General features: G+C 44.0%; 1 protein-coding gene across 3 annotated transcripts in view; it reads right to left on the bottom strand.

Moving 5' to 3' along the window:
• Nucleotides 1-3,000: 3,000 nt before the first annotated feature.
• AKR1A1 (aldo-keto reductase family 1 member A1) overlaps nt 3,001-18,839 on the bottom strand; it is a 206,332-nt gene continuing 190,493 nt past the window's right edge. For all 3 annotated transcript variants that reach the window (XM_069232846.1, XM_069232844.1, XM_069232845.1), the window contains one exon: nt 3,001-3,158. In XM_069232846.1, the coding sequence (XP_069088947.1) occupies nt 3,093-3,158 (66 nt within the window). In that variant the 3' untranslated portion in view covers nt 3,001-3,092. The remainder of the gene's footprint in view (nt 3,159-18,839) is intronic.

The following is an 18,839-nucleotide window of genomic DNA, read 5'->3' as shown; positions in this document are numbered from 1 at the left end:
ACTAAAAAGGCAATATTTACTATTCCCATGCCAATCTAACCTATTTTGAGAAGGCATTGCATACTAAAGCGAGGGATGAAATACAGAATTCCCACAAAACAAAACATTATTTTTTAAAATCATAAATACCAATCGAAAAATTATAATTTTAACTTATAATACATATATAATCAATTTATGTAAATACTCCCAAAAATATATAAAACAATACAAAATAAATAATAAAAATATAAACATTTAGAAATAAATACAACTATATATATATATGTATATATATATATATATATATATATATATATATATAAATACATATATATTATAGCTTATTTTTAACTAAAACTAAATATGAAAAAATATATAATAGTTATAAAGTAAAGATGTAAATCCTACAACTTTATTAACAATCTAAATCTAAAAAGTAAAATCAACATATCGGAAATGAAACAAATTACAACTAACATAATATATACAGACAAAATTAGAAATATACACAAATGTAAATTTTATTTTAAACTCAGTTTAACATTTTGTAAATAACATAAAAAATTAAAATTAAAAAGAATATGAAATAATCAAAATAAAATGTAAATAATGAACGAACAGTAAATTACCCTCATTTGAACCTGCATTTCAAAATATCACAATAAAAAAACTACACATTTTAAACATTAAAAAATATATATCGATAATATATGAAATACTTCAAACATCTCCACACCCTATTCCACTAATAACCCAACATCCCACTAATAAAACTATTATTAATTTTAGTAAAAATATGAAAAGTACAAAACGAGGTTAGAACAATATTAAAAATACTAATTTTATTAACAAAAGATTCAAAGTAAATATTACACTTAAAAAAAGGTATTAAATATTAATAATATAAATAAAAAAGTACAACACTTTTCACTTTTACTTGCCACAAAACAAATTCTACCTAAAATAACATAATAATATGACCGCCGTATTTTGGAGAAAAGTACTGCCAACAGGCTGGCTACCTTTCCCCAAAATATGACATTGGCGGTTTGGCTCAAGCCAAACCACCAAAGTACCACTCCGTCCACCAGAGCGGTAACAGCCACCGGGCTGGAGAATTCAGTCTCCAGCTAGGAGGCTTTCACTGTCCCACATGCGGGATTATGATCCCGCCTACCGCCATGGATTTTGTGGCTTCCGTACACATCCGACTGACATCCGACTGAAATCTCCCACTACCAGACTGAAACTACCTGTACCCAACTATTTATCAGAAAGCCATTTAATTAGGGTGGTGTAACACACCAAACATCCTCCCTGAAGCTACGCCCCTGGAGACTGATGTTGGAGCCATGGGTGTCTTGATGTTTGCTACCTTCACCAAAACGGAAACAACTCCTTTAGTGAGAGAAATACTTTTGTCTGACCTCAGGAACTCACATTTTGTTTCATTAAGGTGGGGCTGCAGTTACTCAGGGCCTGATTTAGAACTTTGTGGAAGAGTTACTCCGTCACAGCGATGGCGGATTTCCTGTCTGTCCAAATATAAATCCCATTATATCCTATGGGATTTATATTTTGGCAGATGGGAAATCCGTCACAGTTGTGATGGAGTAACTTGTCTTCTAAATCAGGCCCTCAGTCTTTTAAAAACCCTTCTGAAGAGTTCTTTTACTATAATGGGCTGCACAAGCATACTCCCGATCACATTGATTACTCTGACTAGCCCAGTTAGAATTTCCCTGATGGAGTTTTGGAAGCCCTCAGTCACACTGGAGATCCCAAAGTTCCATTTGGTTAGGTGGCAGAATCCAAGGTGCATCGAGAAGGTGATTGTGTATATAGCCTAGCAGCTGCTGGAAGCAGCCTTAAGAAAGATCAACTTTTGAGAACTACTTAGAGCCATACTCCTTATCCACCAGGGTTCTCAGAGTCAGATGATGTTCCTCCTACGCGGAGACATTTGGGAGCTGCATAGCCATACAGATTCGCACTTAATCAGGTTGTTGTGGTTTAAGTTTGACAACAATGGGCGAGAATCATAAGGGGACCCGGCACCCATTTCTTCAGTTCAGCTGCTTTGCTTTACTCTGCGTCAAGGGGGTGTTCCAAGGATAGTACATGGACCTTCCTACCTAATCACACAAGATTTTTGATGCAAAGCCCTATCTATTAAAAACAGTAGACAGGGTTTTGTGGCAAAAATTAATGTCACTTGTAAGCAGGTGTTAAAAAGGAGATTTTTTTTAATTGCTCCTAACCTTTCCCACTTTGCATGTGTGCTGCACTCTACACTGCACACATCCAAAGTGGGAAAAGCCTTAAATTTAATTAAGCACTGTATTTTTAATGGAAGGATGCACTTATAATACAAAACCCATGCTAGACACATGCAGAGTCTATAGTGCAAATGTGCGTGCATGGTGTCTGGCAGTCTGATTGTGCACCAACACCACTGAGAGTGAAGGATAGTGCCATATGTCTGTAGATATGGCGCTTTCCTGCTTGCTCCCTGTCACGCAGTGCAGCAACTTTGGGTGCGCACTGCTTGACAGGTTTGTAAATCTGTGTCAACAATTGAAAGTGTCATCTGCAGGGCTGGCGCTGCGAAAATCTGCTATGTGTCACACAAAGTGTGCCGCCACGGCATAAGGACAACCCAGTGTGGTCACTGCAGGATCTGGACTTCAGGAAATCCTGCCATTCAAATTCTTACATGAAAACAACAGCAGACTAGAAAGCTGTCTACCATGTGGGCCTATTTAATGTGGAGGGTTCAGTGCTTGAACAATACAATTTTATAAAATGCTACAGGTGAATTTGAAATATTCCTTAGCTGGTGCGACATCAGTATATATTTTTGGATTGCAAATTTTGGCATAGATAGTTGAAATGAGCATGGTTTTTGAAATCCTATTTGTAAGCAATGGATATGTGGTAGATCATTCAAATCGGCCTTGAAATTATTGTTTGTTTTTATCAATTGATTATCAGAAATAAAAAAAGACACAGAGACTGTTGTGTTTACTGAATTTCTTTCTGTATTCAAGATATAGGTGGTAGATAAGGAAACAGCTGCTGGTCAATGCATCAGCTCCTGACCCGAATCACTAGAAGGGCTCACTGAAAGGGTAGAAGGGGTGTCCAGCATCCCTTGGAACAGACAGTCCATCCACCTGTGGACGAGAAGAAGACGAAAAGGGGAGGTTATTTACAATTCACCCATCTTTGTTCTGTAACCCACAACACCCATTTGCATCAATGTTCTTTATGAGTAAACTGTTCTCCTGCTACAGTTTGAAATAAATATGTATTTGAGTTGTCTTGAACATCTATGATTTGCCTAGACATGCTGGAATGCTCCTGCTAGTCTTTATGAATGTCAAAGAGGTGCATATTTACTTCTAACAAATACTTAACAGGAGTAAATTTCTGACTTTTTCCTCTGCCAGTTTTCTGAATTGGACACAATGTCACTGCTGATTGAATGACACCAGCTGTGCCTTATGTGAGGTGACGTTAGTTGGGGAGTACACTCACCACACACGAGGTCCTAGCCGACTTCCCTTTGTGGATAAGTACCCTCCCCCACTGAAAGAGGTGCAGAGAGAGGAACACCAATGACATGGGTGCGGTGTCATAAATAGAAGGCAGAGGGGCAGGGGTGCAAGGTGCCCTAAAAAAATTCACTAACATGCCTTGGAACTAAGATGAGACCCAAAAAACGATGCTTGAAAATTTCCAGTGCCCACCTGCGGAACTACAACAGTAGAGGGCCACGAAGGCTGGCAGCCCAGCAATCCTGACAGTTGAATAGACTATAGCAGGAGTCACAGATGAATTTACAGCAGCAAAGAGCAATTTCAAAAGGTGACTCACATCACCACAGAGAATTAACCTGCGGAGAAACAAAGTGCCATGGTGACATCTTCAAATTAAAGGCTTCATTTACAAGAATCTGACGCATCAGCCCTGATGCTCCAGATTTCCTGTGCTGCCCTACAATCCTATCACGATGCCAGGGATGTGCTGTATTTACAATACAGAGCTCCATGGCACACGTTTTCACAGATGCGTCTGAAATTCGGATGCATCTGTTGGTGCTAAACTCACACATTGCTGGACTAGTGCAAAAAATGACACTAGTCCACAAATGCGAGGAGCCCCCCCATATAAAAAGGCCATGCATCAGTTTTATGCCTGCTCTGAGCAAGCAGTAATATTCTGATGCAGTGAAGTCACAGAATGAGACACTGAAATGTTGTAAATTTCACTCTGCCAGTTCTGCGTGGCTTTTCCCGTGGAAATGCCTACCCTGCATTCAATTATACCTGGCGCATGTATAATGTAACACAAGGGTTTACAAACTGACGCATTGGGTCCAATGCGTCAGTTTGCATATTTGGAGCAGTCTAAAGCACTGCTAGCGCCACTGCTGCATCAAAAAAAGATGCAACAGTAATGCAAAGGCCTTGTAAATAAGGTCCTAAGTTCACCTGAAACTAGAGGGCATGGATACTGTACATAGAGAAGAATTATGCTAAAAACATACAGGGGCTGGTCCTTCTGTGGTAGGCTGTATTCGTACCGATACTAAATTGATAAGCAAATATAGCCATCCAGAACCAGATTATTCAGAAATAGCTGACATGAACCCCCAAATAAGGCATCAACCCGAATACTTCACGTTTTCTAAGAGCTTAAGCAGCATCCATGAAAATAGGCTTCATTTTCCAAACTAAGTTCATTATTTATCATTGTTATGTGCTACTAACATGTATTATTTACAGGCATACTTCAGAATGTGCTTTGAAGGTTATTTTTTCATCTGTGCTGAGATGTATTCCTAGAATTAGTGGTTGACGCTGAACACGTGAATAACTCTGCTTTGGTGCACATTGCAGACCTTCCTGAACAGTTTAAAGTGGCAAACTGGCATAAAATGGAAGTTAGGCCTCAGGCAAACCGCATGCCCAAAAGCCACATCTAGGCAGCTTTTAAATACATTATAATGTTGGGTACATGGGCCACTCTATGATCAGGAGTGTTTGCACAAAAACACATAAGCATCAGGGAGATCGATTGAGAAAAGCTAAGCCTGGAGCAGAACACTCTAATTGCTCTAAGGGAAAACACCCAAAAAGAAATTCTGACATAAAATAAAGAGGTTGAAGAAACTGCATCACTGCACAAGTAAACAGTCAGATGCTGTTACCCCTACCTGAAAAAACAAAGTTCAGCTGATGTCAATCATCCATCATCTGTTCTTTTTGCATTTGTCGCCATAAATGGGAATGGTATGCCCAGGCATGGGTTCTGTGCTTGCTTTGCCACCATATTTAAGCTAGCCTGGGTGATGAGAGATGATACCCCGAGGCTGGTCCCAGGATGCTTGTTTGTGGTCAAAAAAGGACCTGGCCTGACAGTTCATGCTAGACTGTTCACCATGGGGAGCAGGGTCAAGACTGATTTGCATATGGCTGGGTCCAAACTGGAATGGCATGGCGAGCATAAGCTTCATCACCTTTGTTTTTTCCACTCTCCCGGTTTCTTCACCAGGGAGGCTTGTTTATTGCTCTCCGGCACAGTCCTGGTACGATCAGGGGTGTCAAAGTGCCTATAAGTTGACACTTTGCAGACAGGTACTAACACCCACATCGCTGCAGTTTTATTTCTGTCCTGCTTTTCATAGCTGTGACCACGGTTGGATGGGGCTGATGTGAGGAGCAGGGGTGTGTCGAATGGTTCAAATCTCAAGCGTTGACATATCTTCAAATTTTGACCCTCACAATGCTCAGACACAGAAGCACAAGCAGTCAGTGGAAGAGATGCAAAACACTGGTCTCCAAATTTCTTTGGCACAGTAATATGAGCTGTATCCCTTTCTGTAAAGTCATTGTTATTCTGCATGATGTCCTGTGTGCGATAAAATGTCAATTTACAAACAAAGGCTTCTTGAAAGAGAAACCCACACTTCAGTAAAAGCATTTTTGCATTAAACCCAATCCTTTTGGCACCAATTAAAGAAACATGGCCCTGATGAGTGCTTTTAAGCCAAAACCACCCTTTGTAGAGGTCTTTAGGGGCCAAAGACAGTTGCACTGGCTTCCTGTCAGAGCCCAAATTAAATTCAAGGCACTTTGCTGGGCCCATAAAGCCGGGCATCAGACAGGAGTAATTTCCTCCTAAAGATATTTTGATGGTACACCACCCTTAACCATACCTTACAATCCAGTACTGCCAGACAGGTAATCATTCCCAGAGTCAACAAAACTCATTGGGGAGGAAGGAGGTTCTCCCATGCAACCACTAAATGGTGGCATACTCTACCCGATTATCTTAGAGCTCAGTCCAATCTCCTTACCTTTAGGAAACAACTAAAAATGTAGCTCTTTTCGGCATAGATTTAGGTCTCTCCTTTGTTTACCCTTCTGCTGTGATTCCTGTCACACTAAGAATTATAACCCTTATTGAGCATGTATCACAAAAGACATGAGCTTCACGACACTATCATCAAGACACCGATTGCCATTTGCGTGCTTTACAAATCCAATAACATTAGCAAATCAATGTGACCAATATTACAGACCCAGTGCTTTTATAATTAATAAACCATATAATTTACACATGCAATCTCTACAGATGTGTACCCCAGAGACCCGCCAGTGTTCTTTGCAGCATTATGCAGACACCAACCAGCCTCATCTGTGATATTCAAAACTTCAGGAGAATGCAGCACTGGGTGACGTCCTCACTTGCAAAGGGTGAGGCCGGGTCAGCCTTTGGCAGCTGGATGTTAGGACGTAGGCAGCAAGGGGCTGATGGAGAGGCACCACAGCAAACAGGAAGCCTCTGGCTGCTTCTATGAGGTGCAGTGGGAAGGGCAAATATTTCCGGGAGCTGGCAGATGAGGGAAATCTGTGTGTTCCCCACCCGTGGTCAGGGCCATCAGCACTCAACGGGACGTCCTACCCACTGACTGCATGACCGAGCAGGAGGCAGGAACAAGAATCAGGTGCAAGAGGTTGTGTTATGAATACAGGACATACTGTCGCCTCAGCAGCTGAAATGTGTGAGTATTCTGACACCTTACGGTAATGCGAGGAAAACTCCCAGAATGCATCAGTCTAACTCATGATGAGTGACACTTGGCAGGGTTGCAATTGTCCGCTTTGCCCGTGCCCTAAAACATCCCTAGATCAGCAGGCAGTGGCATGAGCAAATCCAATTACAAAGCCCCAAGTGGCATGGAGGCAAGCGTGAAACTCCTATTTGAAGTGGCAAAAGTAAGAACAACTGTTGAGATTCTGCTGCTCCAGTACAAGAGCAAGGCAGTCTTGCGAGCAAGCAGGAGCTGTTTACATTTTTAATGGTCTGCCTGCACCAGCATCACAAGACAGTTTTGAAACAGAAGCCAACATTTATGAACTGGACTTGGTCAAAGTAAATAAATGCATCCTAGTGCCAACTCCAAGCATTTTTTGGTGAAAGGACAAATTGCAGTCATAGTCCCGAGCACTGGTTGTGCGGACATGCACATTTTGCAAGAGCAGAATGCCATCACTCACAGTCAGGTAAGCCAATGGGTGAATTGAGCGGATCCTTTGCTGCATGCTATATAAAGTGCAAATGTTGAACTTGGAAAGTGCAAAAGTTGAACTTGGTCCCTCTCAGCAGGTTCATGCCCAAACATTTTGCCTTCACCCTCAGGTTTTCTGAACCAGTTTTTGTTGGTCTTTTGGACTCTGTGCACTTTATCACTGCTAACCCATAGTAAAGTGTGTGGGCTCAATCCTTAAAACATGGTAACATCGGTTTCTTCCCAACTGGCACAGTTACTGTAGATGTGTGTCCCCAGTAATATGGCACTACTTCCTCCCAGGGCTAGTGAATAAAATGCTACTAGTGAGCTTTAGCCCGGATTGTGCCACCCACTTAATTAGCCTTTCAAACATCTCTCATGCCTGCCATTGCAGAGTCTGGGTGTGCAGTTTTAGACTGCCATTTCAAACCTTTCTATTTAATACGAATAGGTTTTCCCAGAGCAGTTTCTAAACAGCCCACAGGGCAGAGTAGAATATGTTTAAAAGGTAGGACAAGTTTTAAATGTAGTGAAAGTGAAAAACTCTTAATTTGTTTGTGCCAAGTATGTGCTGCCTGCACCACCTGCCAACGCAAAGTTTCTATAAACCCGGCTCTTCAGGCTACAGCGACTGCCAAATGAACCCAGCAACACGAGAACTGCACTTTGCACCACAAAAGCTTGCAGGGCTGCCAAGGCAAAGCTCCAGTAACAACCATCTGCAATTCCGACAGGAACTTCACACTAAAGAGACGACCATCTGACACCCGACGTTCTCTTGGCGACCAACCACAACATTATTCCTGATCTTTTTGGCCCATTCCATCACAAACAGAAGTCTTGCGCTGGGCTTTGAAGGTAACTCTTTCAGTGGGACTAACCTGGTCCCTGTATCCGGCCCACGCTGCATTGCGGTTGGCCTGAACGTGTGACTTTCACCCAGTCTCACAAGACCAGATAGCCGAGAGTGGAAATTTGTGCTCAGTGGTGTAAGAAAACATGAATGGCCCCCCCTGCAATGTACGTGGAGGGTCACCCATCCAGACTCACTCCGGAGCTCCCAGGGCAGGGGACTGTGCAGAGGGTGCTCAGGGACCACCCGCACTGCGGGGATTGCCAGGGCCTTTGTTACGCCACTGTTTGTGCTTTTACTTACTTAAATCCTTAAAATGACATATCTCCAGTGTACTAATTGCATTTTTCTCATTTTGGTGTCAACTTAGTTATTACATTTTACTCTATTTTTCTAAATTGGTTTAGGATGATTCTTGTGCTTGTTTTCACTTTATTGGTGTCGAAAATGCTGCAAAACTTCTTTACACATTGCCTCTAAGTTGATCCTGACTGCTCTGTTCCAAGCTATCAGAGGGTTGGGCACAGGTTAATTTGGGGGTTTGGTTGCGGCTCCACCCCAAGGATTGTGGTTGCTGCCTGGTGAGAGTGCCCCCCCCTTCAACCCAATTTCCCACAGCAAGCACGTGAATCACACTACAGCAGGCCAATGGATGAAGAGGGCTGACCGAAAGCCTCTGCAAATACCTACAGTATAAATATTTCTATTAAAAACAGAAAGTCTCCGCCAGTCCTAAAAAGGATCTCTATGACAAAAGCAGTGTGCTAGCTTCATAATCCTGTGCTCTGCCGGTTATAAATCATGCATAGCAGCAAGAACATCAGCAGGAGCGAGCATTGCGCGCCAAGAAGCCCGAGCGGTGCGCCGAGTCTGGTCTCTCAGCGCAAAGCAGCTGCTGCACGGCCACGCCCCTCTCTTCAGACAGTGCTGGAGCACTGGCTGCGTGCACAGCGACGTCACGAAACCCCGCCCTTATGGGAGGGGAGAGGCAGATCAGCTCACGCAGGGCTTGGGCTGGACAATAAGAATACCCACAATCCTTTGCACAGTATCAGTAATGTCTCTTCGTTTGAGAAATCATTAAAGATATTTCTCAATATTTTCAATATAAAGCAACAAAATACTCCATCTTCGCAGTGCCATCCCGCCTGGTGAAAAATTCAGCATTGATGTTGTAACAGTCTTAGGGAACAAATTCCGTGTCTATGTATCGATAGTAATCATGAGGTATGCATAATCGTTAGCCTCCGGTCTTGTCATTGAATTGACACTGGGCTTCACTTGCACTTAGTGTGGCGGTGAAGACCAGTTGCTAACCAATTTTTGACTGGCTTTCTACATAGAAAAAAGCCTAATAATCCAGTTTAAAAAAGATTATATAAATAATAAACCTAAGAAAAACGACTTAATTTAAATCAGTATCGTGTATAATACGAGCACCTCAGTAGTACACCCAAGAACATCACTCTAATAACCATGGTAAGCGAGGGTAGTGCGATGGACAACATAAGCAGATAAATGTTAACACAAAGGGCATTTACGTCCTTTTTTGACGCAAAAGCGGCGCAAACTTATAAAATATAATAGTTTTGTAAGTTTGCGCCGTGACGCAAATGCGGCACTAAAAAAGTATAAATCAGGCCCAAAATCAGCAATGCTAAGCGCTTACACTTCGAAGCAGAAGAGTCAGACCAAAGGGGAAATAAGGAAGCGTAAGGCCTGATATGTACAAACCCCTTTACTCAAGTAAGGACAGATGTATCAAAAGTTCACGCAATAGAGGACAGCAAGCAAACTTGCTGTGTTGCGTGAAGGGGGTGCGAGCTGTAAAGCTCCATATAAGTACCAAGATATAACCCTCCTCAGCTCTCTCCCAGCAGCGGCGCACTTGTTGATGCCTAGCGCCAGTGCAAACACCCTTGCACCATGGTGAAATGGTGCCGGAGTTGCAGACAGATTTGTTTTTGTTCAGGAAGGGACACCTTACAGCACAAAAACAATCCAAAGAGGCAGATTTCTCTTTCTCTGTCTATGTGTGCTTCAGAGGAAAGAGAATAGAGCGAGAAGAAATAAACATAATTCTCCTCAATATTCCTCACTGTGCTAGGTGAATCAATTTCACACAATTTCAGCTCTGCAAACCTTAGGAAATGTGGAATTGCGTGAAATCCATGGGTAGATGTACTGAACACCCATGCTCCACCCATGAAATGCCTACCACTAAAAAATGTAATGCAATTCTGTGCAAGTTGCTGTTTGTGTCACTTTTTTAATAAACCCACTCTAGGTCTCAAATCAGACCTTGTCTGACTTTGCAATTCACAAATAAGCCTTTGCGAAGTCCTGTGTCAAATTGTGCAACAGAGGGCATCGCAAAAGATTACTAAATCTGGGCCTGAATGGGAAAAACCCTTTGATACATCAGCCCGATGTTTAGCCTGCCTAAGGTTATTTAAACATTTAAAGCTTCCTCTTATTTCTGTACCTCCTGGAAGCAGTCGTATTTCAAAGCTCCTTCTGAAAAGGAGGCTTAAAAGTACGGTAATGGCCTAAGGACACAACAATGTAAGACTATAGCCATGGTACACGGGCATGTCATCTTTCTGGTATTCTGGTGTTGGGTGTGGAGTTGTGTGGTGTGACCGACACTCTGAAATCTAACAAAGGGAACGTGGAAATGCAGCTGTCTGTTCCTCACAAATCCACTTTGCTTTCTTCAAGGCTGCACGCAAGAGTCGACTTCTTACTTGGCCCAGGGCCAGTGTGGTGTGAATTGACGGTAAATTAGGAGGTTCCACAGCACTGCCTTGTGTTACCTTGCGTCAGGTAGGCATTATATGGGAATACATGGACATTCCTGTGCATCTATTCATGTGTTTTGAGGCAAATATTGTAAATATTTACAAAGACTTGTAGACATGTGTTTGTGCCAATCTGAGGGTGATGCAACAAGGGAAAATATATCTTTATTTCTCCTCGTTTTTTTCCTCTTTGCATGTGAGCTGCATTCTGAAGCAGACATACAAAGAGAAAATAGCCCCAAAGGATAGTTTTGGTGCACAAAGTTGTCCTTTCCGGCACAAAAACTATCCTGAACGCAACACAGGCACCCTTGTGATATGACGCAAGGGTGCCTGCGTTGTGTTAGGCAGTCACAAATGTGCCGGCACTAGAGAGAGTACAACTGTGCCAATATCTTTGAAAATATGGTGTAGTTCTGCTCTCTTCAAACAATGCGTTGCAGCAATTTCACTTACTGTGCTGCCTTGAGTGAAATATTAGTAAACATGCCTTCTAGTTACTGCCTATGGGACAGCATTCAGCCTGCTACCTGCTTAGGGGCAAATTTATTAAAGGGTTGTGTCGCTTTTGCCCCGTGCAACAGGGTGCAAAAGCGATGCAACCCTTAAAATGTGATTAATCAAGCCAAGCAAGGCCACCTTGTGTGGCCCTGTGTAGCTTGATAAATCTATAGTATTGCAACACAGCGTAAATAGCTGTGTTCCGTTACTCTGCCCCAGGGAGGCGGTCCATGAGTGTTGTATGGGTGTCCCCATGCAACACCCACAAATTGTTCAACACATTTCCAGATTTACCATTAATGGTGGACCTGTGAATGCGCCAAAACTGCTATACCGCTTCAGGTGTTGCGTAACGAGGAGAAATATACTTATTTTTCCTCGTTTTTACCTCTTATGTATTTACATTCTGCAAGCCACATAGGGGGAGGAAAATGCTGCAAGGGATTGTTTTTGTGCAGGAAGGTGACACTTCCTGCACAAAACAATCCTGCTTACTGCGCAGACACCCTTGCACCATGGTGCAAGGCAGCACATTGTGCTAGGCAGCATATTGTGTGCCAGCACTGGGAAAAAGCAGGAACTTGACATATAGGCCCATATTTATACTTTGTTTGCGCCGCTTTTGCGTCATTTTGTGACGCAAATGCAGCTCAAAGTTACAAATCACAATTATATTTTGTAAGTTTGCACCATTTTTGCATCAAAAAATTATGCAAAAGCAAGGAAAAAAAATTATAAATATGGGCCATAATGTTAGATACAACGCACTCCTGTCTTTTCCCTGTCATGCAGTGCTACACTGCGTGACTTTTTAATACTTTTGCCCCTTATATTTCAGTGCTAATACTCATAATAAAACAAAATTTATAAAAGCAGCAAAGAAAAGGGACCTTTGGCTCAGTCCGCTTGGAGCAGATTTAACAAAACGCAGCTCTGGTGCAAAGTGACGTAAACCAGGGCAGTTTTAATAAATAATTTACTTTGCAGCGCTAACCTTTCTTGTCCTGGAAAGTCACCCTGAGTTGCTCTGCATTATTTTGCATCAATAGGGCAACCATTCTCATGCCACCACCCTTGATTTAGATGCAAACCGTATATACACAAGGGCATCTTAATGAGCCTCTTACGCCTCTGGAGCGTCACTTTTTTTGATGCTCTAGTGGCGCAAACTACAAAATCAAATCTATGAGGCCACACAAAGCCACCTTGCATGGCTTTGAAAGGCCTCATAGATATAGAGTAAGGCAAGCCAGCGCAACTCGCTGTGTTGCTTTAATCTGTGCTTAGGAGGAATTCCATCTGCATTGCGGTGTGTGTTCTCGCACAACAACCAAGGATTTTGATGCTTCCCCAGATTTACAAAACCAAATAAACCTGGGAATGCACCAACATCGTACACCTCCCAAGGTCAGCTGTAACGTGGAGAAATAACTGTATTTCTTCTTTCCAGCACACATAGAAAGAGGAAAATTCTTTCAGGATTATTTTTATGCAGGAAGGTGCACCCTCCTGCACAAAAACAATACTGCAAACCCCACAGGAACCCTTGCACCAGCATAGTGGGCAAGAACAGGAATGCACTGTATTGCATAAATACAGTGCATTCCTGCCTTTTTACTTTCGCGTAGGTCACAGCAGAAAGATGACCTGCTTCGCTGCGCTGCCCTGTAGGAAAGTACCCTCTTTCTGGCATGGTAACCCCACTTTTTGCATGTTGTCAGTGTGTTTGACTGTGTTCACTGTGATCCTGCTAACCAGGACCCCAGTGACTCTCCCTTTAAATTTAGTTGCTTGGACCACACACACCCCACATTTGGCATACTTGTGCCCCCTTGTAAGTTCCTAGTATATGATACCCAGGTACCCAGGGCACTGGGGTACTAGGGGTTCCCCATGGGCTGCAGCATATATTATGCCACCCAGGGGGAGCCCATGCAAAGAGTATCTACAGGCCTGCCATTGCAGCCTGAGTGAAAGGGTGCATGCACCCTTTCACTACAGGTCACTGCACCAGGTCACTGTAAGTCACCCCTACCATAGGGCAGTAATTGTGCTAGACCACCTAAGAAATATCCCACCGATTCTAACTAGGGTCACTGGAATTAGGTGCAAGTGGGAGACTCCCTTATTAGGAGTTTTGCGGGTGGAAAAGGCCATCGGCCAAACTCCCACAGGTCAGGAGACCGCCAGTGCGGTCTCCTTCCCGCTGGCCCTATTATGTGTTTCCCACTGGGCCAGTGGCCGGAAATGCAGTTTCCGCCCGCTGGCCCAGCGGGAAACACACAACATTGACACCGGCTCATAATAGAGCTGGCTGTAATGCTGTTGTGCGTCGGGTGCACCCTCACCCATCGTGCAAATCACTGTCTGCAAAGCAGACAGTGAATTGAGTGACGAGGCTGGCAGGGTGACCCCACACTGCCCATGCCAAGTGCATGGGCAGCGCAGGGGCTCCCCTGGGGCCCCGTCACCCCATCTCCGCCAGCTTTTACATGGCAGTGAAACTGCCATGTAATAAATGGCGGAGAGCAGCGCTGCCCTGGCGGATTGGGACTGCCGGCACTGCCAGGCCGTCTGGTGGCTGAAAAGTGGCAGTTCCAGCAGTCTGACTTTGGCGCTTTCACCACGGTTGTAATGTCACGGTCAGACCACCGCTTTGGCGGCGTCTGACCACGACCATGAACCTGGCAGTGTAGTGACCACCAGGGTCATAATGAAGACCTAAGTGTCAGGGTCAACAAAAGTTTGTGGCAAGAAAAGGAAGATTATACAAGATGAACTACACAATCTGTAGCAGTAGTATTTTGTTTTATTGTCATCTAAAACAATAATACCACCTGGGCTGAAATTTTAGCCTTATTAATTCTAGTTTAAAACCTGAAACACAACCAGTTAACTTTTGCAGAGGGTCAGTCACTGCGCTGAACCACATGTGACGCTGTTTATTGAGTAACAATTGATCAGTCTGAGCAAGAAACAATTGATGCAGAAGATGATGGATTATGTGGGAAGTGGTGCAAATCAGAACTGCATAATTTGTTGGCCTTGATCATAACTGAGACATTGTTAACACAGGCCTGTGTCAAATACAGTAATAAGGAGCTTTGCATGGTGTAACCCTATGACAAATACAGTAGGAGGGGTTTTAGGTTGTGAACACAGTGACAAACACAATAGGAAGAGGCTGTACATTGTTAAACAATGATAGTCCATCTTATACCGGACTCTGGTTCAGGAGGGATTAAAGTGTTTTGGTTTTCATTGTGTACCTGCGTAACTTTATATTTAGGGGCATATTTTTGAGAGGACTGCGCCACCGTTGCATCAGTTAGTGACGCAATGGCAGTGCAAACCCTTCCACAATATCTATGAGGCCACACAAAGCCATTTGAAGTAAGGTAAGGCAGCGCTAATCGATGTGTTGCCTTACTCTGAGCAAGGGGTGCGTTTCATGGGTGTTGCAGTGGATGTTCCCATGCGACACACATGGATTTTGACAACCCCAAGATTAACCAGAGCCTGTAAATCCATCTGGGGATGCGCCAAAACCTTACGCCTCCGCAGGGGAGGCACAGAGAAATATTTTTATTTCTCCTTGTTTCCTCTTTCTGCAGCACACATAGAAACAGGGAAAATTCCTCCCAGGCTAGTTTTTGTGCAGGAAGCGTCCCCTTCCTGCACAAAAACAATTCTGCCTACAACGCAGGCACCTTGCACCATGGTGCAAGGGTGCTGCGTTGGACCTAGGCGGCCAAAATGGCACCAGCGTGGTGGAAATAGATAGGAATGCACCGTATTGCAAAGATAAGGTGCATCCCTGACCTTTCTCTTTGACGCAGGGCAGTGCAGCAAGGTGACTTGCCTTCGTACACAGGGCTAGATTTACCAAAGTTGCATGTGGACGCTTGCATGACACAATGCAGCGCAAAACGTAGTGCCTATTTACTATGTATTATGAAGGTCCACAAGCGCAGAACAAAACTTACAAACAAGTAGCACTGCACGAGTGCCCCTTCAAATGTTATGACATCTACTGCTTAGTTGTGTATGAATTAAAGCACTTTGCCTTTTTAAAAGTGAGATGAATAACTCAGCATTGATTGCTTAAGTGTTTTTGTGTGGTTTGGGGGATTTGAGTTTCTATCCCATACTACTTCCATGAGTAAGCCTTGGATTCCTCTAGCTCGCTACCTGGAGGTTAAAGGTCTAAGTGTGTGTACTTGGTGCCCACTTTGGGCCCAATATTAAGGTGGCAACAGTCATTTGGCTCAATTCTCTGTTGATTTTCTTTGTTGTGTGCTTTTGATTAGGCAGCAGCTGTTTATCTCCCTCATGTGAAACTGTTCTATTGCTCATGTCTGATAAGAGATACTGTTAACACAGACTGGTGCTCTGCATGATATAAACTTATGACAAATATAGTAGGGAGTTATTTTACTTTGTGAATTCTGTGACAGCACCATATAGGAAGGGACTTTGCACTAGGAAACAACAGGAGACCTTACACGGATCTCTAGTTCATGAGAGGCTGGAGAGGCCTAGTTGGTATTGTATTTATGTGTAAGTTTATGCTTGGTATTTAAAAGTGTTTGAAGGAAAGGATTTTTCCTTTTAAATTGAAATACACTGGCTGATCAGTGATTTAAAAAGCGCTTTGGTGAGCTTTGCGGAGTTCTGAGTTTCTTCCCCCTTCACGTCTGGAAGTAAGCATTGGATATTGCACAGCTCTGCTAGAAGCTGCTGCAGAGCTGTTCATGTGAGGCCAGAGCTAGAGTCCCTCAGCAGAGAGAGGGTGAGCGTCTGCAAGCACTGAGGAGTCCAGGGGAAAGGGCTGACTCTGTTAATGGGTGCAACTGGGCTCACTTGCGCTCCAACAGGTAGCTGACTCCAGAGGCGAAGACTCCAGCTGTCACACGTGGAGCCCAATGAACCCTGATTGCCACAAGAGCTCTGGAACCATTGTTCACAACCCCCCCCCCCATACATTGCAATTGATCTCCATTACTTTGCCACTGTCTCTGCTGCTGTCTGTCATCACGTTTGTGCCATTGCAAGTGCCAGCATCTTCAGAGCTGGGTGCAGCTGAAAAAGAGCAGCAGCACACAGTGCCGCATGTGCTAGCAGCAGGGGGGCTTGTTCAGTGTGGTATGACATGCTACTTATTGTCTACCCCTAGGACGCCCGCTAAGTCGTCCAAACATAATGACATGACAAGGTATGGAGTGGGCTGTGGGACATGCTTCATGCGTCAAAAATGAACAGCTGAGCTACTGCGTTCTGTTCTCTGATCACAATATGTATTCTTTTGGCCCGGCTGGCCCCAGGCCACCACCTTTCCATCCCAGTGGCCAATGACAGACATTGGTGGGGTCTCTGTTAGATCATAGTGGATATTTAGGGCATGAGCATGGTACTAAGGTGCATGCAGGACAGGATTTAGGGGGGTGAGACTGGCGCGGCTGCACTGGGCGCTGACCTGGGGGGGGGGTACACTGACCTCAGGGGGGCCGCTGTGTTGAGAAATAACTTTCAGATTTAAAACACCTGCTGCAGAATTCCTTGCGCATCCAGCTTCCAGGCAGCAATGAAAATGTCAAGATAACTCTTGTGATTAATGTTCCTGCTAGAGAGAGAGATCACTAGTGGCAGTTTTAATTCACCATAAAGTACTGCAGGGGATTAATATGCTTGCTACAAATAACAGATCTGTATTTTATGTGGATAGCTGAGTGGATTAGTGAAGTCAGCCTTTATCAGCACTTTAAAACAAATGAAATGTATGTGAGAGAGGAGCTGTGGAGTGACGAGGGGCACCTTTGTCAGGCAGTAGTGAGGGAATCCAAGGAAAAAGGTCATGGGGGGACCTGCCAAAAAGACTATTGCACTGGGCGCCACCAGCGCTAAAGCCAGCCCTGGGTGCATGCACCAGTATGTGAGCGGTATAGTGCTCCTGCCAGGTACTGCAAGCAGCTGCTCCTGTCAAACTCAGTGCACACGCATCATGGCCATACAGGCCTCTTAACTAAACATGCACGCAATAGGCATTTTTAACCTACTTTCACATGGCAGCAAGCCACCTTGCTGCAGAAAAGGGCAAAAATGTGCTGTGTATAATATCATACAGTGCATTTTTGCCCTTTCCCTGCACTGGCGCACTTCAGGCAGCATAGCACCAACACATGCACCAATGCACCGCGGTGCAGGGGTGCCTGCGTTACACAGGGATTTGCTTTTGTGGAGGAAGGGATACATCCCTGCACAAAAATTCTCTCCAGGCGTTTTATTCTTTCGATGTGTGTTGCAGATTGCAGGGCACATAGAAAAAGGAAATAACGAGGCAATTTTTTTTTTCTTCTTGCTACGCCATTCTCTGGGAGGCACAGAGATGTCACGCAATCCCAGGTTTACAAACCTTTGTAAATCTGGGATTGCATGAAATCCATTGGTGGATATGGGAATGCCTATCTTCCACCCATGGAATGCCTCCCATAAGGAAATGTAACTCAATGCAGTGCAAGCCGCTGCACTGTTTACATTTTTTTTTTTTACAAAGTCACGCAAAGCGGCGCAAATCGCTTCTTGAGTGGCTTTGTAAATATCTACTAGCATTTTGCCTAATGGACGTGAAACAAATGTTGTGCAACCATGACACAACATGTTAGTAAATCTGGCCCAATGTGTATTTGCATGCAGGGGAGCTGGAGTGTCCCCAGGTTCGGTGCATTGGGGCCGGATCGGCTAAGAACAGCAGCTACTAGAAACTGCTGCGCATCCGTTCATGTGAGGCAGGAGGCAATCTAACAGGGGAAAGTCAATGTCTGCAAGGTCTAGTGCCACAAGGAGAGGGTGCTGAGGCTGTTTACTGGTGCTAATAGTGCTTGGTGACACCAGAACATAATTGGTTGTGCAAATGATGTGGGGTTCAGAGATCAGTGTGGGGGGTTGGTGGGTCAGAGAAGACTGACAGCAGTTACTGATCAAGGATTCTAGATCGTACATAGTCAATGAGGCATTAAACCCCTTCTTTAAATGTGTACACAGCTTGTCTAGAGCCACCGCCTCAAAGGAGACACAAGGGGAACTGGGAACACCTTATAGAGGAAAAGAAAACTCCCCAAAT

This window comes from Pleurodeles waltl, chromosome 4_2, assembly GCF_031143425.1.
Source record: "Pleurodeles waltl isolate 20211129_DDA chromosome 4_2, aPleWal1.hap1.20221129, whole genome shotgun sequence".
NCBI classification, from domain to species: domain Eukaryota; kingdom Metazoa; phylum Chordata; class Amphibia; order Caudata; family Salamandridae; genus Pleurodeles; species Pleurodeles waltl.
Note: the sequence above shows the minus strand (reverse complement) of the source record. Positions and strands in the feature narration are given on the sequence as shown.